Below are 24,599 nucleotides of genomic sequence, written 5' to 3'. Positions count from 1 at the left end.
AATTAAAATACTAAATATTAGTATAAAATGTGTATATACATTATATTTTGTTCTTAAATGAATTAAATAAAATAATATTTTGTAAATTCTAAATATTGGTATAATATGTGTATATACTGTATCTTTTGTTCTTAAATTAAATAAATACAAAAATAAAATATTTTTTGAGTACTAAATATTGGTATAATATGTGTATATACTGTATATTTTGTTCTTAAATTAATTAAATAAAAAAACATTTTGAGTACTAAATATTGGTATAGTATGTTTATATATTGTATATTTTGCTCTTGAATGAATTAAATAAAAACAGTAAAATACTATATATTAGTATAAAATGTGTATATGCATTATATTTTGTTCTTAAATGAATTAAATAAAATAATATTTTGTAAATTCTAAATATTGGCATAATATGTGTATATACTGTATCTTTTGTTCTTAAATTAAATAAATACAAAAATAAAATATTTTTTGAGTACTAAATATTGGTATAATATGTGTATATACTGTATATTTTGTTCTTAAATTAATTAAATAAAAAAACATTTTGAGTACTAAATATTGGTATAATATGTTTATATATTGTATATGTTGCTCTTGAATGAATTAAATACAAAAAATTAAAATACTAAATATTAGTATAAAATGTGTATATACATTATATTTTGTTCTTAAATGAATTAAATAAAATAATATTTTGTAAATACTAAATATTGGTATAAAATGTGTATATACTGTATCTTTTGTTCTTAAATTAAATAAATACAAAAATAAAATATTTTTTGAGTACTAAATATTGGTATAATATGTGTATATACTGTATATTTTGTTCTTAAATTAATTAAATAAAAAAAAATTTTGAGTACTAAATATTGGTATAATATGTTTATATATTGTATATGTTGCTCTTGAATGAATTAAATTAAAAAAATAAAACAATTTAAAATACTAAATATTAGTATAAAATGTGTATATACATTATATTTTGTTCTTAAATGAATTAAATAAAAAAAAGTATTTTTTAAATACTAAATGTTTCATGTACACTAAGATTTTTTGTTCAAAAATAGACAATAATGCCATTTTGTGTGGTCCTCTTTATCTGGACAAGTATTGAAATACATGTTGGTACCAGTACCACAATATTGGTATGAGGACAGCCCTACAAAGTACTAATAAGTCCGTAGGAGGTAAGCAGCAGTATTTTGCATTTTAAGTTGAAAAAGCCCACCTACCTATTATACCAGATCCTATGATGGAATTGACAAAATTAAAGCATGCAGCTATCATGGAATATCTTCCTTCCTTGGCATTTGTATCCAAAGGCATCAAAGTGATGACTTGTTGGTCCAACTGGCGAGTAAGGAGAGAAAAGGTGATTAGGAGGAGAGAAGAAGAAGTGTGCTGTTGTAAAGTCTACCTGCTCAGCCATTGGGAACACCTGCTGGTCCGGCATGTGCTTAGTCCTTGTCTCAGTCCGACCGGCGTGGAAATGTCCCAACATTTCCCTTTTAAGTCAACTCCAAAGTTCCGCAACAACGCCCCCTGCACCTTGGAAGTGGAGACAAACTCCCGACAAGGATGTCAAGTCAGCAGCTTGTTTCTTTCTGCAGCTCATGAAAACAATGACGCTGTTGTGACTTCAACAAAGGCTGCTCCAGGTCAGCAACGGGGAAGTCGTCGATCCAAAGCAGGGACCCGTGAGACAAAGGCCGAGTGTTCCCGACTCAGAGTTCATATGTGAAAACTGAGTGAGGATCAACTCTTTGTTTTGGTGCTGCAAAAAAAATGCTACACTTCAACCATCCATCCATCTTCTTAGTTCAGATCCTGTGGCTCAACCCTATCTGGACGCCATTACACTTTTCCCCAAACTACAGAACGGGTCGAGGGTCAAAAATCTTAATCGCAGGTTATCAAATCAAATCAAATCAACTTTATTTATAAAGCACATTTAAAATTTACCACAGGGGTAGCCTAAGTGCTGTACAATGAACAGGTTAAAAGATAAAACGAGTACCGAGCAAACACAACACAACACAAACAGAACACGATAAAAAATAAATAATTAAAATAGAATTAATAAAAACATAAAAACATAAAAACAGGATCACAGCAGGTGTATTATGGGGCGCCATTGCAGGATGGATATCACTCAGTGTTAAAAGCCATGGAATAAAAGTATGTTTTTAAGAGAGATTTAAAAACAGGAAGAGAGGAGGCTTGTCTAACACTCAGGGGTAGGTCGTTCCAGAGCTTGGGAGCAGCAACGGCGAAAGCTCTGTCACCTCTAAGCTTCAGCCTGGCTAATGCCTACATACAGGGCATTGCAATAATCAAGACGAGTCGAGATAAAAGCGTGGATTAATTTCTCAAGATCATGTCTTGATAGAAGCGGTTTCACTTTCGCTATTTGGCGTAATTGATAAAAGCTTTTTTGAACGACGCTGCTGATTTGTTTTTCGAATTTAAAATCTGAGTCAAACTTTACCCCCAGGTTTGTGACACAGTCGCTGAGATACGGGGTCAGAGTGCCGAGGTCAACGTTGGGGGAGGGAGAGCGACTTGGACCGAACAACATAACTTCTGTTTTGTCTTCATTTAGGCTCAGGAAGTTAGCTGAAAGCCAGACTTTGATGTCGTGCAGGCAGTCAATAAGACGTTGAACCGTGTTATTTTGTGCCATGGGAAAATAAATCTGGCAATCATCGGCATAAAAATGAAATGCAATACTGTACTTCCTAAAAATAGAACCAAGGGGGAGAAGGTAAAGCGCAAATAAAATTGGGGCAAGGATTGAGCCCTGGGGGACCCCATGTGGTAAAGGAGCTGTGGACGACATAAAACTGTCTACTTTTACACAAAAACTCCTGTCGGTTAGGTACGACCGGAACCAGTTGAGGGCGGCGCCCTTAATGCCCACACAGTTCTCAAGACGAGTGATTAAGGTGGCGTGGTCGACGGTGTCGAACGCAGCAGACAGATCTAAAAGCACCAGGACAACATATTTACCAGAATCAGTGGACAGGAGGATATCGTTAAAAACTTTTAGAAGCGCTGACTCTGTGCTGTGGAGGGCTTTAAAACCGGACTGGAACAGCTCAGTGATACCATTATCCTCTAAGAAGGGCAACAACTGGCTGTAGACAACCTTCTCTAATATTAAAACAATTAAGGAACTTTTAGTGAACGCGTTATCTTTGCGTTAACTGTAACAGGGTTTGGATTAGAGTTAGGGTTAACCCTAACCCCTAACCCTTTGACAATCCATCCATCCATCCATCCATCTTCCGCTTTCCTCTCCCCAGCCACTTCGTCCAGCTCTCCTCGGAGGATCCCAAGGTGTTCCCAGGCCAGCCGGGAGACATAGTCTTCCCAACGTGTCCTGGGTCTTCCCCGTGGCCTCTTACCGTTCGGACGTGCCCTAAACACCTCCCTAGGGAGGCGTTCGGGTGGCATCCCGACCAGATGCCCGAACCACCTCATCTGGCTCCTCTCCATGTGGAGGAGCAGCGGCTTTACTGTGAGCTCCTCCCGGATGACAGAGCTTCTCACCCTATCTCTAAGGGAGAGACCCGCCACCCGGCGGAGGAAACTCATTTCAGTACCCGTGATCTTGTCCTTTTGGTCATAACCCAAAGCTCATGACCATAGGTGAGGATGGGAACGTAGATCGACCGGTAAATTGAGAGCTTTGCCTTCCGGCTCAGCTCCTTCTTCACCACAACGGATCGATACAGCGTCCGCATTACTGAAGACGCCGCATCGATCTCACCATCCACTCTTCCCTCACTCGTGAACAAGACTCCCAGGTACTTGAACTCCTCCACTTGGGGCAAGATCTCCTCCCCAACTTGGAGATGGCACTCCACCCTTTTCCGGGCGAGAACCATGGACTCGGACTTGAACACCTTGTGTCTAATTCGACAATTCTATTCAACATATCGGCACTATTACCCGGTTTAAGGGAACCGAGGCACAACATAAAAGACCACAAGAAAACTGGCAATTAAAATTCAACAAATGTTTATTTTTCACGTAACAGAAGGCAGAGGTGTGGACTCGAGTCACATGACTTGGACTTGAGTCATGAATTTGATGACTTTAGACTGGACTTGACAAAATGTAAAGAGACTTGCAACTCGACTTGGACTTTAACATCAATGACTTGTGACTCACTTGGACTTGAGCCTTTTGACTTGACATGACTTGCTACTTTCCCCAAAACCCAAAGCGTAAAATGTTACTTGGGAGCGCTCCGTATTTTTCATTTTCTACATCTGTGTCTATCAGCGTGTTGTTCCTGTCCTGTCCTGGTGTGGTCTCAGTACAACAGCCAATCAAATTACATCTACGTTGTTTTCATCACGCAGCATTCATCCAATCAAATTGCAGGAGAAAACTACGACTCGGTCAACAAAAAACGAATTGCCGTATGCAAATCACGCAGTTGGAATATTACAGACGGAGACGCAACAACTTCCAACTTCGTTCGACATTTGAAGTTGCACAAAGAAGGGTACGTTTTGAATGTAAGATAACGTTTATTGGCTAAGTAACGTGACTTTTATTTGCTGTGTAGTTCAATCAGTGAGGCTGCAAACTCACTGCTAACGTTATAACCATAGACATCTTATAAGTAGACGCAGCATGGAGCGCTACTGCCTACTGGCGCTGACGAGACGTGTGGCCGCCATCTTGGAGTGGTGATCCGTGCAATTCATTTGGCAGGAGCAATGAACTGTCAGCGCATTTAATTCATCTTACCTCACTGAATACCACTGATTTTCACCCCCCTTTTTTGTCATACGTGTAGCTATGATAACAGACACATGTTTTGGCGTGTTTTATCATTCATAGTTTGCTTAAAAGTAATGTAATATTCTTATACGCTATAAGTGAGCAGACGTCCCAGATCAAAACTGGGAATGTAATCCCAGAGAAGGGTCAGCTATTTTTAAGTTGAAGAAACAATATGATTAGGTTATATATACATGCGTATATCATACATAAACAATGTATGAATACTTTAGATATCTATATATCTTAGGGACCTATAGACTGTATCTCTGTTGCTTCAGCAGCAGAGTTTATTCTGTCTTGACACTTTGTATTGATATTTTCTATTACATTCTTCCCTTAAATGACCATGTTTACACTGATTGTTTTATATGTATTTTTTATGTATGTCGCTTTGGATAAAAGTGTCTGCCAAATACTTCAATAAACACCTGAAAGTCTTTATATCAGCTAAAACCACCAATCTGTTTCACTGGATTCAGAATAAAAGCAAATGATGTCTTACCCAATAATGTTAGTATTTGAATATTGTTACTTGAAGACTTATTCCTGGTTACAATTATACTGTTAAGAAAGTATTGTCTTATACTTTGCCTAAAATGAGAATGCATCATAATCAGGGGCGGCTGGTGAATTTTATTTTAGGTGGGGCTGAAAGTTTGTAAACCAAACCCCTGTAGGAGCGTCATCCTCCCCCAGAAGAGTTATTGTGATTTTCACATACAAATATTGAAGATATTTGCTCCTTCTCAACTCTGTGCTAATATTATTTTCATAAAATACAACCAATAGTATGTTAATGTTAAATCGTACTTGTGAAAAGTAATCCCCCGATTCCTATTTTCAACAGTCCGCTCATTTGAGCAGGAAAACGCTGAACACCATCTTTGTTTTCTACCTGTCAACCGTCAGTTTAGCATCTTTGTTTTCTACCTGTCAACTGTCAGTTTAGCATCTTTGTTTTCTACCTGTCAACTGTCAGTTTAGCATCTTTGTTTTCTACCTGTCAACTGTCAGTTTAGCATCTTTGATTTCTACCTGTCAACTGTCAGTTTAGAATCTTTGTTTTCTACCTGTCAACTGTCAGTTTAGCATCTTTGTTTTCTACCTGTCAACTGTCAGTTTAGCATCTTTGTTTTCTACCGGTTAACTGTCAGTTTAGCATCTTTGTTTTCTACCTGTCAACTGTCAGTTTAGCATCTTTGTTTTCTACCTGTCAACTGTCAGTTTAGCATCTTTGTTTTCTACCTGTCAACTGTCAGTTTAGCATCTTTGTTTTCTACCTGTCAACTGTCAGTTTAGCATCTTTGTTTTCTACCTGTCAACTGTCAGTTTAGCATCTTTGTTTTCTACCTGTCAACTGTCAGTTTGGAATCTTTGTTTTCTATCTGTCAACTGTCAGTTTAGCATCTTTGTTTTCTACCTGTCAACTGTCAGTTTAGCATCTTTGTTTTCTACCTGTCAACTGTCAGTTTAGCATCTTTGTTTTCTACCTGTCAACTGTCAGTTTAGCATCTTTGTTTTCTACCTGTCAACTGTCAGTTTAGCATCTTTGTTTTCTACCTGTCAACTGTCAGTTTAGCATCTTTGTTTTCTACCTGTCAACTGTCAGTTTAGCATCTTTGTTTTCTACCTGTCAACTGTCAGTTTAGCATCTTTGTTTTCTACCTGTCAACTGTCAGTTTAGCATCTTTGTTTTCTACCTGTCAACTGTCAGTTTAGCATCTTTGTTTTCTACCTGTCAACTGTCAGTTTAGCATCTTTGTTTTCTACCTGTCAACTGTCAGTTTAGCATCTTTGTTTTCTACCTGTCAACTGTCAGTTTAACATCTTTGTTTTCTACCTGTCAACTGTCAGTTTAGCATCTTTGTTTTCTACCTGTCAACTGTCAGTTTAGCATCTTTGTTTTCTACCTCTCAACTCTCAGTTTAGCATCTTTGTTTTCTACCTGTCAACTGTCAGTTTAGCATCTTTGTTTTCTACCTGTCAACTGTCAGTTTAGCATCTTTGTTTTCTACCTGTCAACTGTCAGTTTAGCATCTTTGTTTTCTACCTGTCAACTGTCAGTTTAGCAACTTTGTTTTCTACCTGTCAACTGTCAGTTTAGCATCTTTGTTTTCTACCTGTCAACTGTCAGTTTAGCATCTTTGTTTTCTACCTGTCAACTGTCAGTTTAGCATCTTTGTTTTCTACCTGTCAACTGTCAGTTTAGCATCTTTGTTTTCTACCTGTCAACTGTCAGTTTAGAATCTTTGTTTTCTACCTGTCAACTGTCAGTTTAGAATCTTTGTTTTCTACCTGTCAACTGTCAGTTTAGCATCTTTGTTTTCTACCTGTCAACTGTCAGCTTAGCATCTTTGTTTTCTACCTGTCAACTGTCAGCTTAGCATCTTTGTTTTCTACCTGTCAACTGTCAGTTTAGCATCTTTGTTTTCTACCTGTCAACTGTCAGTTTAGCATCTTTGTTTTCTACCTGTCAACTGTCAGTTTAGCATCTTTGTTTTCTACCTGTCAACTGTCAGTTTAGCATCTTTGTTTTCTACCTGTCAACTGTCAGTTTAGCATCTTTGTTTTCTACCTGTCAACTGTCAGTTTAGCATCTTTGTTTTCTACCTGTCAACTGTCAGTTTAGCATCTTTGTTTTCTACCTGTCAACTGTCAGTTTAGCATCTTTGTTTTCTACCTGTCAACTGTCAGTTTAGCATCTTTGTTTTCTACCTGTCAACTGTCAGTTTAGCATCTTTGTTTTCTACCTGTCAACTGTCAGTTTAGCATCTTTGTTTTCTACCTGTCAACCGTCAGTTTAGCATCTTTGTTTTCTACCTGTCAACTGTCAGTTTAGCATCTTTGTTTTCTACCTGTCAACTGTCAGTTTAGCATCTTTGTTTTCTACCTGTCAACTGTCAGTTTAGCATCTTTGATTTCTACCTGTCAACTGTCAGTTTAGAATCTTTGTTTTCTACCTGTCAACTGTCAGTTTAGCATCTTTGTTTTCTACCTGTCAACTGTCAGTTTAGCATCTTTGTTTTCTACCGGTTAACTGTCAGTTTAGCATCTTTGTTTTCTACCTGTCAACTGTCAGTTTAGCATCTTTGTTTTCTACCTGTCAACTGTCAGTTTAGCATCTTTGTTTTCTACCTGTCAACTGTCAGTTTAGCATCTTTGTTTTCTACCTGTCAACTGTCAGTTTAGCATCTTTGTTTTCTACCTGTCAACTGTCAGTTTAGCATCTTTGTTTTCTACCTGTCAACTGTCAGTTTAGCATCTTTGTTTTCTACCTGTCAACTGTCAGTTTAGCATCTTTGTTTTCTACCTGTCAACCGTCAGTTTAGCATCTTTGTTTTCTACCTGTCAACTGTCAGTTTAGCATCTTTGTTTTCTACCTGTCAACTGTCAGTTTAGCATCTTTGTTTTCTACCTGTCAACTGTCAGTTTAGCATCTTTGATTTCTACCTGTCAACTGTCAGTTTAGAATCTTTGTTTTCTACCTGTCAACTGTCAGTTTAGCATCTTTGTTTTCTACCTGTCAACTGTCAGTTTAGCATCTTTGTTTTCTACCGGTTAACTGTCAGTTTAGCATCTTTGTTTTCTACCTGTCAACTGTCAGTTTAGCATCTTTGTTTTCTACCTGTCAACTGTCAGTTTAGCATCTTTGTTTTCTACCTGTCAACTGTCAGTTTAGCATCTTTGTTTTCTACCTGTCAACTGTCAGTTTAGCATCTTTGTTTTCTACCTGTCAACTGTCAGTTTAGCATCTTTGTTTTCTACCTGTCAACTGTCAGTTTAGCATCTTTGTTTTCTACCTGTCAACTGTCAGCTTAGCATCTTTGTTTTCTACCTGTCAACTGTCAGTTTAGCATCTTTGTTTTCTACCTGTCAACTGTCAGTTTAGCATCTTTGTTTTCTACCTGTCAACTGTCAGTTTAGCATCTTTGTTTTCTACCTGTCAACTGTCAGTTTAGCATCTTTGTTTTCTACCTGTCAACTGTCAGTTTAGCATCTTTGTTTTCTACCTGTCAACTGTCAGTTTAGCATCTTTGTTTTCTACCTGTCAACTGTCAGTTTAGCATCTTTGTTTTCTACCTGTCAACTGTCAGTTTAGCATCTTTGTTTTCTACCTGTCAACTGTCAGTTTAGAATCTTTGTTTTCTACCTGTCAACTGTCAGTTTAGCAACTTTGTTTTCTACCTGTCAACTGTCAGTTTAGCATCTTTGTTTTCTACCTGTCAACTGTCAGTTTAGCATCTTTGTTTTCTACCTGTCAACTGTCAGTTCAGCATCTTTGTTTTCTACCTGTCAACTGTCAGTTTAGCATCTTTGTTTTCTACCTGTCAACTGTCAGTTTAGCATCTTTGTTTTCTACCTGTCAACTGTCAGTTTAGCATCTTTGTTTTCTACCTGTCAACTGTCAGTTTAGCAACTTTGTTTTCTACCTGTCAACTGTCAGTTTAGCATCTTTGTTTTCTACCTGTCAACTGTCAGTTTAGCATCTTTGTTTTCTACCTGTCAACTGTCAGTTTAGCATCTTTGTTTTCTACCTGTCAACTGTCAGTTTAGCATCTTTGTTTTCTACCTGTCAACTGTCAGTTTAGCATCTTTGTTTTCTACCTGTCAACTGTCAGTTTAGCATCTTTGTTTTCTACCTCTCAACTGTCAGTTTAGCATCTTTGTTTTCTACCTGTCAACTGTCAGTTTAGCATCTTTGTTTTCTACCTGTCAACTGTCAGTTCAGGCTGCTCGCCCGGCTCCTCATCACCACTTCAAGATGGCGGCCAAATTGCTCACGTCACAGCAGCCAATGCTGCGTCTACTTATAAGATGTCATTGCAAACACGGCAATCTGTTGCATCCACTGCAGTTCGCTACCTTTATTCATACTTTTTGTCAAGTGATTTTTTTTTTAAGCAGGGTACACATAACGTAACGTTAGTCAATGTATCACACACAGTAACATTACGTTAGTCAATGTATCACACACAGTAACGTAACGTTAGACGGCGGTCAGCAGCACCGCGTATTTTAGCCACCTACAAAAAGACAAACATAGTCAAATAAAGGTGAGTTAAAATGTATACTATATTAAGAATATGTGTACATATTGCATAGGGCCCTGACATCTAAAAAGTACAACTCTGTTCATTGTTTTGTTCATGTATTTGTTATGTTTTTAAGTGTACGCACACATCAACATACACATACAGTATGAGATGAGATCAATGAGATAAGGTAAGAACAGGATAAAAACTGCTGTGGAATTAGTTACAATGCAATATGTCATGGAAATACAATGTTAACACTTTTGTGCAAATAAGTACAGTTGCACTTGTTATTTCAAATGTGTTTATTCTGTAAAGGAATGAGTTACATGTTTAAAATGACTGGTTAAAAGTGCTATTATGAAGTGTGATGTCAGCACTATCTTTTTTCCCTGCAATTTCAAATGCACTTTTTTTTAATAAATAAATACAGTGTTTTAAAAGCATACACAATCTGTGTAAATACATTAGTCTGTGGTTAAAACGACTTGAAAGGACTCGAAACTCAAAATGCAGGACTTGGGACTTGACTTGAGACTTTCCAGTCTTGACTCGGGACTTGACTCGAGACTTGAGGGCAAAGACTTGAGACTTACTTGTGACTTGCAAAGCAATGAGTTGGTCCCATCTCTGCCAGAAAGCCCACAGGCCATAACCACAAACACAACAACCACAGTCACATGGGTGAGCTGAACTTTTAGGTAAACTAGGCCAAAATAACTAGGCCAAAATAACAAGGCCGTGTACAAACCTCGTTTCCATTTTGGGAAATTGTGTTAGATGTAAATATAAACGGAATACAATGATTTGCAAATCCTTTTCAACCCATATTCAGTTGAATATGCTACAAAGACAACATATTTGATGTTCAAACTGATAAAAAAATGCAAATAATCATTAACTTTAGAATTTGATGCCAGCAACACGTTACAAAGAAGTTGGGAAAGGTGGCAATAAATACTGATAAAGTTGAGGAATGCTCATCAAACACTTATTTGGTGAACAGGCAATTTGGGAACAGGTGGGTGCCATGATTGGGTATAAAAGTAGATTCCATGAAATGCTCAGTCATTCACAAACAAGGATGGGGCGAGGGTCACCACTTTGTCAACAAATGCCTGAGCAAATTGTTGAACAGTTTAAGAAAAACCTTTCTCAAGCAGCTATTGCAAGGAATTTAGGGATTTCACCATCTACGCTCCGGAATATCATCAAAGGGTTCAGAGGATCTGGAGAAATCACTGCACGTAAGCAGCTAAGCCCGTGACCTTCCATCCCTCAGGCTGTACTGCATCAACAAGCGACATCAGTGTGTAAAGGATATCACCACATGGGCTCAGGAACACTTCAGAAACCCACTGTCAGTAACTACAGTCGGTGGCTACATCTGTAAGTGCAAGTTAAAACTCTCCTATGCAAGGCGAAAACCGTTTTATCAACAACACCCAGAAACGCCGTCGGCTTCGCTGGGCCTGAGCTCATCTAAGATGGACTGATGCAGAGTGGAAAAGTGTTCTGTGGTCTGACGAGTCCACATTTCAAATTGTTTTTGGAAACGGTGGACGTCGTGTCCTCCGGACCAAAGAGGAAAAGAACCATCCGCATTGTTATAGGCGCATGTGTGATGGTATAGGGGTGTATTAGTGGCCAAGACATGGGTAACTTACACATCTGTGAAGGCACCATTAATGCTGAAAGGTACATACAGGTTTTGGAGCAACATATGTTGCCATCCAAGCAACGTTACCATGGACGCCCCTGCTTATTTCAGCAAGACAATGCCAAGCCACGTGTTACATCAACGAGGCTTCATAGTAACAGAGTGCGGGTACTAGACTGGCCTGCCTGTAGTCCAGTCATTGAAAATGTGTGCCTAAAATAGCACAACGGAGGAAAAAAAAAGTCTAAAATAAAAAAAATAAAATAAAAAAAATAAATAAATAAAATAAAAAAATAAAAAAATAAAATAAAATAAAATAAAATAAAAAAATAAAATAAATAAAATAAAATAAAAAGCCTAAAATAGCACAACGGAGACCCCCGGACTGTTGAACAACTTAAGCTGTACATCAAGCAAGAATGGGAAAGAATTCCACTTCAAAAATGTGTCTCCTCAGTTCCCAAACCTTTACTGAGTGTTGTTAAAAGGAAAGGCCATGTAACACAGTGGTGAACATGCCCTTTCCCAACTACTTTGGCACGTGTTGCAGCCATGAAATTCTAAGTTAATGATTATTTGCAAGAAAATAACTTTTTTGTGTATTGAGCTAAACTCGTGTTGTGTACATGCCTGAATGTAAAGTCAAGTTAGCATCTGGATATATTATTGACCACGTATTCATCCAATATTTACATTTATGTCGTTTTTCGCTTGAAATCACGACCCGTAACGCGTCATGATGATGAAACAAAATAAAGAAGTTGAAGTTTCTCAAGTTGACAGCATACTGGAGTGGTTGTGTTCATAATAACAAAGATGTTCCGTAAGAGAAGGCGCTTGTTTGTCAGACGCCTCGTCCCCTTAGGCCACCTCGGGGTGACCACTGGCTCGTAATTAGTTGTTCCATTGTGTTCCCCCAAGGCCTGGCTTGTTATTCTCCCGCTGTTACAGTATCCTTACATCACTCCTAATTAACCACAGTGAGACCCACTGCGTCCTTTGTGTTTTTCAGAAGATAAACACCAGAAAAAGAAGAAGTACATGACCCCGAAAAGACCTGTGGACCATAAGAACTTTAATGAAGTGCGACATGGTGAACCAGCACTTACCCACACAATTGTGCGGGTAAACCAAAAAAGCAATTAAAATACCAATAAAAAGAGTTGAAAGCTGATTGATCCTCAGGGCACTGACTCGGTTGAACTGGTCTGTTCATTGTCTGAGAAGACGTTTTGCCTCAGGCTTCATCAGCTCACAGACTTAGATACAGGCAGCTCTCGTCTGCGGCGATGGTGCAGGCAGTATCTGTTTTCTAATATTTGTTGGAGGATGAATCTCTTAGCAAGGGTAGATAGGACAGCAGTGGACCCTGACCCGTCTCCGCCCAGGATGGTTTCCTGCTGGCCCCACTATGGACAGGACTCTCACACTATTATGTTAGATCCACTATGGACTGGACTCTCACACTATTATGTTAGATCCACTATGGACTGGACTCTCACACTATTATGTTAGATCCACTATGGACTGGACTCTCACACTATTATGTTAGATCCACTATAGACTGGACTCTCACTATTATGTTAGATCCACTATGGACTGGACTCACACTATTATGTTAGATCCACTATGGACTGGACTCTCACACTATTATGTTAGATCCACTATGGACTGCACTCTCACTATTATGTTAGATCCACTATGGACTGGAGTCTCACTATTATATTCGATCCACTATGGACTGGACTCTCACACTATTATGTTAGATCCACTATGGACTGGACTCTTACTATTATGTTAGATCCACTATAGACTGGACTCTCACTATTATGTTAGATCCACTATGGACTGGACTCTCACACTATTATGTTAGATCCACTATGGACTGGACTCTCACTATTATGTTACATCCACTATGGACTGGACTCTCACTATTATGTTAGATCCACTATGGACTGGACTCTCACACTATTATGTTAGATCCACTATGGACTGGACTCTCACTATTTTGTTAGGTCCACTATGGACTGGACTCTCACTATTTTGTTTGATCCACTATGGACTGGACTCTCACTATTATGTTAGATCCACTATGGACTGGACTCTAACTATTATGTTAGATCCACTATAGACTGGACTCTCACTATTATGTTAGATCCACTATGGACTGGACTCTCATTATTATGTTAGATCCACCATGGACTGGACTTTCACACTATTATGTTAGATCCACTATGGACTGGACTCTCACACTATTATGTTAGATCCACTATGGACTGGACTCTCACACTATTATGTTAGATCCACTATGGACTGGACTCTCACTATTATGTTAGATCCACTATGGACTGGACTCTCACTATTTTGTTTGATCCACTATGGACTGGACTCTCACTATTATGTTAGATCCACTATGGACTGGACTCTCACACTATTATGTTAGATCCACTATGGACTGGACTCTCACACTATTATGTTAGATCCACTATGGACTGGACTCTCACTATTATGTTAGATCCACTATGGACTGGACTCTCACTATTATGTTAGATCCACCATGGACTGGACTTTCACACTATTATGTTAGATCCACTATGGACTGGACTCTCACTATTATGTTAGATCCACTATGGACTGGACTCTCACACTATTATGTTAGATCCACTATGGACTGGACTCTCACACTGTTATGTTAGATCCACTATGGACTGGACTCTCACTATTATGTTAGATCCACTATGGACTGGACTCTCACTATTATGTTAGATCCACCATGGACTGGACTTTCACACTATTATGTTAGATCCACTATGGACTGGACTCTCACTATTATGTTAGATCCACTATTGACTGGACTTTCACACTATTATGTTAGATCCACTATGGACTGGACTCTCACACTATTATGTTAGATCCACTATGGACTGGACTCTCACTATTATGTTCGATCCACTATGGACTGGACTCTCACACTATTATGTTAGATCCACTATGGACTGGCCTCTCACAATATTATGTTAGATCCACTATGGACTGGACTCTCACACTATTATGTTAGATCCACTATGGACTGGACTCTCACTATTATGTTAGATCCACTATGGACTGGACTCTCACTATTTTGTTTGATCCACTATGGACTGGACTCTCACTATTATGTTAGATCCACTATGGACTGGACTCTCACTATTATGTTAGATCCACTATGGACTGGACTCTCACTATTATGTTCGATCCACTATGGACTGGACTCTCACTATTATGTTAGATCCACTATGGACTGGACTCTCACTATTTTGTTAGATCCACTATGGACTGGACTCTCACTATTATGTTAGATCCACTATGGACTGGACTTTCACACTATTATGTTAGATCCACTATGGACTGGACTCTCACACTATTATGTTAGATCCACTATGGACTGGACTCTCACTATTATGTTAGATCCACTATGGACTGGACTCTCACACTATTATGTTAGATCCACTATGGACTGGACTCTCACTATTATGTTAGATCCACTATGGACTGGACTCTCACACTATTATGTTAGATCCACTATGGACTGGACTCTCACACTATTATGTTAGATCCACTATGGACTGGACTCTCACACTATTATGTTAGATCCACTATGGACTGGACTCTCACTATTTTGTTTGATCCACTATGGACTGGACTCTCACTATTATGTTAGATCCACTATGGACTGGACTCTCACTATTATGTTAGATCCACTATGGACTGGACTCTCACTATTATGTTCGATCCACTATGGACTGGACTCTCACTATTATGTTAGATCCACTATGGACTGGACTCTCACTATTTTGTTAGATCCACTATGGACTGGACTCTCACTATTATGTTAGATCCACTATGGACTGGACTCTCACACTATTATGTTAGATCCGCTATTGACTGGACTTTCACACTATTATGTTAAATCCACTATGGACTGGACTCTCACACTATTATGTTAGATCCACTGTGGACTGGACTCTCACACTATTATGTTAAATCCACTATGGACTGGACTCTCACACTATTATGTTAGATCCACTATGGACTGGACTCTCACTATTATGTTAGATCCACTATGGACTGGACTCTCACTATTATGTTAGATCCACTATGGACTGGACTCTCACACTATTATGTTAGATCCACTATGGACTGGACTCTCACACTATTATGTTAGATCCACTATGGACTGGACTCTCACTATTATGTTAGATCCACTATGGACTGGACTCTCACACTATTATGTTAGATCCACTATGGACTGGACTCTCACTATTATGTTAGATCCACTATGGACTGGACTCTCACACTATTATGTTAGATCCACTATGGACTGGACTCTCACTATTATGTTAGATCCACTATGGACTGGACTCTCACACTATTATGTTAGATCCACTATGGACTCACAGACTTAGATAGGGGCAGCTCTCGTCTGCGGCGATAGTGCAGGCAGGATCCAAAGTACTTATCCTCTAAAATGTGGACATACCCAAACACAAATGGTTTCACTCGGTTGTGGTGCAAAGGGCAGTTATTCAGTTACCTCTGCCAGCACAACAACAATCATTAGGATGGAGTCAGCAGCATTCCATTGAGTTGTATCAATGGTCGTGGGCGCACCTCAAACTAAAAGTGCCTGTTTTCTAATATTTGTTGGAGGATGAATCTCTTAGCAAGGGTAGATAGGACAGCAGTGGACCCTGACCCGTCTCCGCCCAGGATGGTTTCCTGCTGGCCCCACTATGGACTGGACTCTCACACTATTATGTTAGATCCACTATGGACTGGACTCTCACTATTATGTTAGATCCACTATGGACTGGACTCTCACTATTATGTTAGATCCACTATGGACTGGACTCTCACTATTATGTTAGATCCACTATGGACTGGACTCTCACTATTATGTTAGATCCACTATGGACTGGACTCTCACTATTATGTTAGATCCACCATGGACTGGACTTTCACACTATTATGTTAGATCCACTATGGACTGGACTCTCACTATTATGTTAGATCCACTATGGACTGGACTCTCACTATTATGTTAGATCCACTATAGACTGGACTCTCACTATTATGTTAGATCCACTATAGACTGGACTCTCACTATTATGTTAGATCCACTATGGACTGGACTCTCACAATATTATGTTAGATCCACTATGGACTGGACTCTCACTATTATGTTAGATCCACTATGGACTGGACTCACACTATTATGCTGGATCCACAATGGACTGGACTCTCACACTATTATGTTAGATCCACTATGGACTGGACTCTCACTATTATGTTAGATCCACTATGGACTGGACTCTCACTATTTTGTTGGATCCACTATGGACTGGACTCTCACTATTATGTTAGATCCACTATGGACTGGACTCTCACACTATTATGTTAGATCCACTATGGACTGGACTCTCACTATTATGTTAGATCCACTATGGACTGGACTCTCACACTATTATGTTAGATCCACTATGGACTGGACTTTCACACTATTATGTTAGATCCACTATGGACTGGACTCTCACTATTATGTTAGATCCACTATAGACTGGACTCTCACTATTATGTTAGATCCACTATGGACTGGACTCTCACAATATTATGTTAGATCCACTATGGACTGGACTCTCACTATTATGTTAGATCCACTATGGACTGGACTCACACTATTATGCTAGATCCACAATGGACTGGACTCTCACACTATTATGTTAGATCCACTATGGACTGGACTCTCACTATTATGTTAGATCCACTATGGACTGGACTCTCACTATTTTGTTAGATCCACTACGGACTGGACTCTCACTATTATGTTAGATCCACTATGGACTGGACTCTCACACTATTATGTTAGATCCACTATGGACTGGACTCTCACTATTATGTTAGATCCACTATGGACTGGACTCTCACACTATTATGTTAGATCCACTATGGACTGGACTCTCACTATTATGTTAGATCCACTATAGACTGGACTCTTACACTACTATGTTAGATCCACTATGGACTGGACTCTCACACTATTATGTTGGATCCACTATGGACTGGACTCTTACTATTATGTTGGATCCACTATGGAGTGGACTCTCACTATTATGTTAGATCCACTATGGACTGGACTCTCACACTATTATGTTAGATCCACTATGGACTGGACTGTTACTATTATGTTAGATCCACTATGGACTGGACTCTCACACTATTATGTTAGATCCACTATGGACTGGACTCTTACTATTATGTTAGATCCACTATGGACTGGACTCTTACTATTATGTTAGATCCACTATGGACTGGACTCTTACTATTATGTTGGATCCACTATGGACTGGACTCTTACTGTTACGTTGGATCCACTATGGACTGGACTCTTACTATTATGTTAGATCCACTATGGACTGGACTTTCACACAATTATGTTAGATCCACTATGGACTGGACTCTCACTATTATGTTAGATCCACTATGGACTGGACTCTTACTATTATGTTAGATCCACTATGGACTGGACTCTTACTATTATGTTAGATCCACTATGGACTGGACTCTTACTATTATGTTGGATCCACTATGGACTGGACTCTTACTGTTACGTTGGATCCACTATGGACTGGACTCTTACTATTATGTTAGATCCACTATGGACTGGACTTTCACACAATTATGTTAGATCCACTATGGACTGGACTCTCACTATTATGTTAGATCCACTATGGACTGAACTTTCACACTATTATGTTAGATCCACTATGGACTGGACTCTCACTATTATGTTAGATCCACTATGGACTGGACTCTCACTATTATGTTAGATCCACTATGGACTGGACTCTCACTATTATGTTGGATCCACTATGGACTGGACTCTCACACTATTATGTTAGATCCACTATGGACTGGACTCTCACTATTATGTTGGATCCACTATGGACTGGACTCTCACACTATTATGTTAGATCCACTATGGACTGGACTCTCACTATTATGTTAGATCCACTATGGACTGGACTCTCACTATTATGTTAGATCCACTATGGACTGGACTCACACTATTATGTTAGATCCACAATGGACTGGACTCTCACACTAATATGTTAGATCCACTGTGGACTGGACTCTCACTATTATGTTAGATCCACTATGGACTGGACTCTCACACTATTATGTTAGATCCACTATGGACTGGACTCTCACTATTATGTTAGATCCACTATGGACTGGACTCTCACACTATTATGTTAGATCCACTATGGACTGGACTCTTACTATTATGTTAGATCCACTATGGACTGGACTCTCACTATTATGTTAGATCCACTATGGACTTTCACACTATTATGTTAGATCCACTATGGACTGGACTCTTACTATTATGTTAGATCCACTATGGACTGGACTCTCACTATTATGTTAGATCCACTATGGACTGGACTTTCACACAATTATGTTAGATCCACTATGGACTGGACTCTCACTATTATGTTAGATCCACTATGGACTGAACTTTCACACTATTATGTTAGATCTACTATGGACTGGACTCTCACTCTATTATGTTAGATCCACTATGGACTGGACTCTCACTATAATGTTAGATCCACTATGGACTGGACTCTCACAATATTATGTTAGATCCACTATGGACTGGACTCTCACACTATTATGTTAGATCCACTATGGACTTGACTCTCACACTATTATGTTAGATCCACTATGGACTGGACTCTCACTATTATGTTAGATCCACTATGGACTGGACTCTCACACTATTATGTTAGATCCACTATGGACTGGACTCTCACACTATTATGTTAGATCCACTATGGACTGGACTCTCACACTATTATGTTAGATCCACTATGGACTGGACTCTCACTATTATGTTAGATCCACTATGGACTGGACTCTCACACTATTATGTTAGATCCACTATGGACTGGACTCTCACACTATTATGTTAGATCCACTATGGACTGGACTCTCACTATTATGTTAGATCCACTATGGACTGGACTCTCACTATTATGTTAGATCCACTATGGACTGGACTCTCACACTATTATGTTAGATCCACTATGGACTGGACTCTCACACTATTATGTTAGATCCACTATGGACTGGACTCTCACAATATTATGCTAGATCCACTATGGACTGGACTCTTACTATTATGTTGGATCCACTATGGACTGGACTCTCACAATATTATGTCAGACCCACTCGACATCCATTGCATTCGGTCTCCTCTAGAGGGGGGGAGTTACCCACATATGCGGTCCTCTCCAAGTTTTCTCATAGTCATTCACATCGACGTCCCACTGGGGTGAGTTTTTCCTTGTGCATCCCTTTGAGACACTTGTGATTTAGGGCTATATAAATAAACATTGATTGATTGATTGAACTGCTTACATCTACTATATGATCATCTACATCTACTATATGATCATCTACATCTACTATATGATCATCTACATCTACTATATGATCATCTACATCTACTATATGATCATCTACATCTACTATATGATCATCTACATCTACTATATGATCATCTACATCTACTATATGATCATCTACATCTACTATATGATCATCTACATCTACTATATGATCATCTACATCTACTATATGATCATCTACATCTACTATATGATCATCTACATCTACTATATGATCATCTACATCTACTATATGATCATCTACATCTACTATATGATCATCTACATCTACTATATGATCATCTACATCTACTATATGATCATCTACATCAATAATATGATCATCTACATCTACTATATGATCATCTACATCTACTATATGATCATCTACATCTACTATATGATCATCTACATCTACTATATGATCATCTACATCAATAATATGATCATCTACATCAGGGGTGCTCATTACGTCGATCGCGATCTACCGGTCGATCTCGGAGGGTGTGTCAGTCGATCACCAGCCGGGCATTAAAAAAATGGTCCTAAAAATGAGCGATCATAAATCTTCACTATGACGTCACTTTCGTCACTTGATTGACATTCACGGCACCCGAGGGTCTTCTGAGATGACGCTGGCTGCTGCCAGCTCATTAAAATGACCGACTGGAAGGCGAGAAACACTTTATTTCAACAGACTCTGGCGCCGTACCTGTCGTTCAAAACTCCAAAGACCGACTGCACAGTTGCACAATAAAAGCGCTGCTTCATCCTGCCTGCGCTACCAAAATAAGAGTCTCAGAAAGCTGGCGTGCACAAGCTAGCAAGCTACGGAGTTTGCCGACAATGTATTTCTTGTAAAGTGTATACAAAGGAGTACGGAAGCTGGACAAATAAGATGCCAAAAACCAACCACTTTCATGTGGTATTGGACAGAAAGGAGGACTTTTTTTCTCCTCCATTCGAAAATGCGGACGTTATCATCACCACTGTCTGATTCCTATCAATGCAAGTCATCACAATCAGGTAATACACAACTTATATTCTTGTCTTCATGAAAGAAAGGAATTTATGTGTTAAACATGCTTGTATTATCTTTAAACACCTTTAAATTGTTAACAATATTAACTATATGTGTTAAACATGCTTGTATTATCTTTAAACACCTTTAACTTCCATCCATCCATCCATTTTCTACCGCTTATTCCCTTCGGGGTTGCGGGGGGCGCTGGAGCCTATCTCAGCTACAATTGGGCGGAAGGCGGGGTACACCCTGGACAAGTCGCCACCTCATCGCAGGGCACCTTTAACTTGTTAACAATATTAACTATATGTGTTAAACATGCTTGTATTATCTTTAACCAGTTGTTAACAATATTAACTATATGTGTTAAACATGCTTGTTTTATCTTTAACCTCCTTTAACTTGTTAACAATATTAACTATATGTATTAAACATACTTGTATTATCATTAAACACCTTTAATTTATTTACAATATTAACTATATGTGTTAAACATGCTTGCATTATCTTTAAACACCTTTAACTTGTTAACAATATTAACTATATGTGTTAAACATGCTTGTATTATCTTTAAACACCTTTAACTTGTTAACAATATTAACTATATGTGTTAAACATGCTTGCATTATCTTTAAACACCTTTAACTTGTTAACAATATTAACTATATGTGTTAAACATGCTTGCATTATCTTTAACCAGTTGTTAACAATATTAACTATGTGTTAAACATGCTTGTTTTATCTTTAACCACCTTTAAGTTGTTAACAATATTAACTATATGTGTTAAACATGCTTGTATTATCTTTAACCACCTTTAACTTGTTAACAATATTAACTATATGTGTTAAACATGCTTGCATTATCTTTAAACACCTTTAACTTGTTAACAATATTAACTATATGTATTAAACATACTTGTATTATCATTAAACACCTTTAATGTATTAACAATATTAACTATATGTGTTAAACATGCTTGTATTATCTTTAAACGCCTTAACTTCTTAACAATATTAACTATATGTGTTAAACATGCTTGTATTATCTTTAACCACCTTTAAGTTGTTAACAATATTAACTATATGTATTAAACATGCTTGTATTATCTTTAAACACCTTTAACTTGTTAACAATATTAACTATATGTGTTTAACATGCTTGCATTATCTTTAAACACCTTTAACTTGTTAACAATATTAACTATATGTATTAAACATACTTGTATTATCATTAAACACCTTTAATTTATTAACAATATTAACTATATGTGTTAAACATGCTTGCATTATCTTTAAACACCTTTAACTTGTTAACAATATTAACTATATGTATTAAACATACTTGTATTATCATTAAACACCTTTAATTTATTTACAATATTAACTATATGTGTTAAACATGCTTGTATTATCTTTAAACACCTTTAACTTGTTAACAATATTAACTATATGTATTAAACATGCTTGTATTATCTTTAAACACCTTTAACTTATTAACAATATTAACTATATGTGTTAAACATGCTTGTTTTATCTTTAAACACCTTTAACTTCCATCCATCCATCCATTTTCTACCGCTTATTCCCTTCGGGGTCGCGGGGGGCGCTGGAGCCTATCTCAGCTACAATCGGGCGGAAGGCGGGGTACACCCTGGACAAGACGCCACCTCATCGCAGGGCACCTTTAACTTGTTAACAATATTAACTATATGTGTTAAACATGCTTGTATTATCTTTAACCAGTTGTTAACAATATTAACTATATGTGTTAAACATGCTTGTTTTATCTTTAACCACCTTTAAGTTGTTAACAATATTAACTATATGTATTAAACATTCTTGTATTATCATTAAACACCTTTAATTTATTTACAATATTAACTATATGTGTTAAACATGCTTGCATTATCTTTAAACACCTTTAACTTGTTAACAATATTAACTATATGTGTTAAACATGCTTGTATTATCTTTAAACACCTTTAACTTGTTAACAATATTAACTATATGTGTTAAACATGCTTGCATTATCTTTAAACACCTTTAACTTGTTAACAATATTAACTATATGTGTTAAACATGCTTGCATTATCTTTAACCAGTTGTTAACAATATTAACTATATGTGTTAAACATGCTTGTATTATCTTTAAACACCTTTAACTTGTTAACAATATTAACTATATGTGTTAAACATGCTTGCATTATCTTTAAACACCTTTAACTTGTTAACAATATTAACTATATGTGTTAAACATGCTTGTATTATCTTTAAACACCTTTAACTTGTTAACAATATTAACTATATGTGTTAAACATGCTTGTATTATCTTTAAACACCTTTAACTTGTTAACAATATTAACTATATGTGTTAAACATGCTTGCATTATCTTTAAACACCTTTAACTTGTTAACAATATTAACTATATGTGTTAAACATGCTTGCATTATCTTTAAACACCTTTAACTTGTTAACAATATTAACTATATGTGTTAAACATGCTTGTATTATCTTTAAACACCTTTAACTTGTTAACAATATTAACTATATGTGTTAAACATGCTTGCATTATCTTTAAACACCTTTAACTTGTTAACAATATTAACTATATGTGTTAAACATGCTTGCATTATCTTTAACCAGTTGTTAACAATATTAACTATATGTGTTAAACATGCTTGTATTATCTTTAAACACCTTTAACTTGTTAACAATATTAACTATATGTGTTAAACATGCTTGCATTATCTTTAAACACCTTTAACTTGTTAACAATATTAACTATATGTGTTAAACATGCTTGTATTATCTTTAAACACCTTTAACTTGTTAACAATATTAACTATATGTGTTAAACATGCTTGTATTATCTTTAAACACCTTTAACTTGTTAACAATATTAACTATATGTGTTAAACATGCTTGCATTATCTTTAAACACCTTTAACTTGTTAACAATATTAACTATATGTGTTAAACATGCTTGCATTATCTTTAAACACCTTTAACTTGTTAACAATATTAACTATATGTGTTAAACATGCTTGTTTTATCTTTAACCACCTTTAAGTTGTTAACAATATTAACTATATGTGTTAAACATGCTTGTATTATCTTTAAACACCTTTAACTTGTTAACAATATCAACTATTTGTATTAAACATACTTGTATTATCATTAAACACCTTTAATTTATTTACAATATTAACTATATGTGTTAAACATGCTTGTATTATCTTTAAACACCTTTAACTTGTTAACAATATTAACTATATGTGTTAAACATGCTTGCATTATCTTTAAACACCTTTAACTTGTTAACAATATTAACTATATGTATTAAACATACTTGTATTATCATTAAACACCTTTAATTTATTTACAATATTAACTATATGTGTTAAACATGCTTGTATTATCTTTAAACACCTTTAACTTGTTAACAATATTAACTATATGTGTTAAACATGCTTGCATTATCTTTAAACACCTTTAACTTGTTAACAATATTAACTATATGTATTAAACATACTTGTATTATCATTAAACACCTTTAATTTATTTACAATATTAACTATATGTA

The 24,599-nt window shown here is 37.0% G+C and overlaps 1 protein-coding gene across 1 annotated transcript in view; it reads right to left on the bottom strand.

The window, feature by feature from the left end:
* slc38a11 (solute carrier family 38 member 11) overlaps nucleotides 1–1,543 on the bottom strand; it is a 55,337-nt gene extending 53,794 nt beyond the window's left edge. The window contains exons 1-2 of the mRNA XM_061971774.1: nucleotides 1,424–1,543; nucleotides 1,239–1,356 (exon numbers count right to left, since the gene is read on the bottom strand). Of these exons, the coding sequence (XP_061827758.1) occupies nucleotides 1,239–1,356; nucleotides 1,424–1,507 (202 nt within the window). The 5' untranslated portion in view covers nucleotides 1,508–1,543. The remainder of the gene's footprint in view (nucleotides 1–1,238; nucleotides 1,357–1,423) is intronic.
* Nucleotides 1,544–24,599: the final 23,056 nt, after the last annotated feature.

This window comes from Nerophis lumbriciformis, linkage group LG13, assembly GCF_033978685.3.
Source record: "Nerophis lumbriciformis linkage group LG13, RoL_Nlum_v2.1, whole genome shotgun sequence".
Classification (NCBI taxonomy): domain Eukaryota; kingdom Metazoa; phylum Chordata; class Actinopteri; order Syngnathiformes; family Syngnathidae; genus Nerophis; species Nerophis lumbriciformis.
The sequence above is the reverse complement of the archived record's forward strand: the minus strand, read 5'-3'. Positions and strand labels throughout refer to the sequence as shown.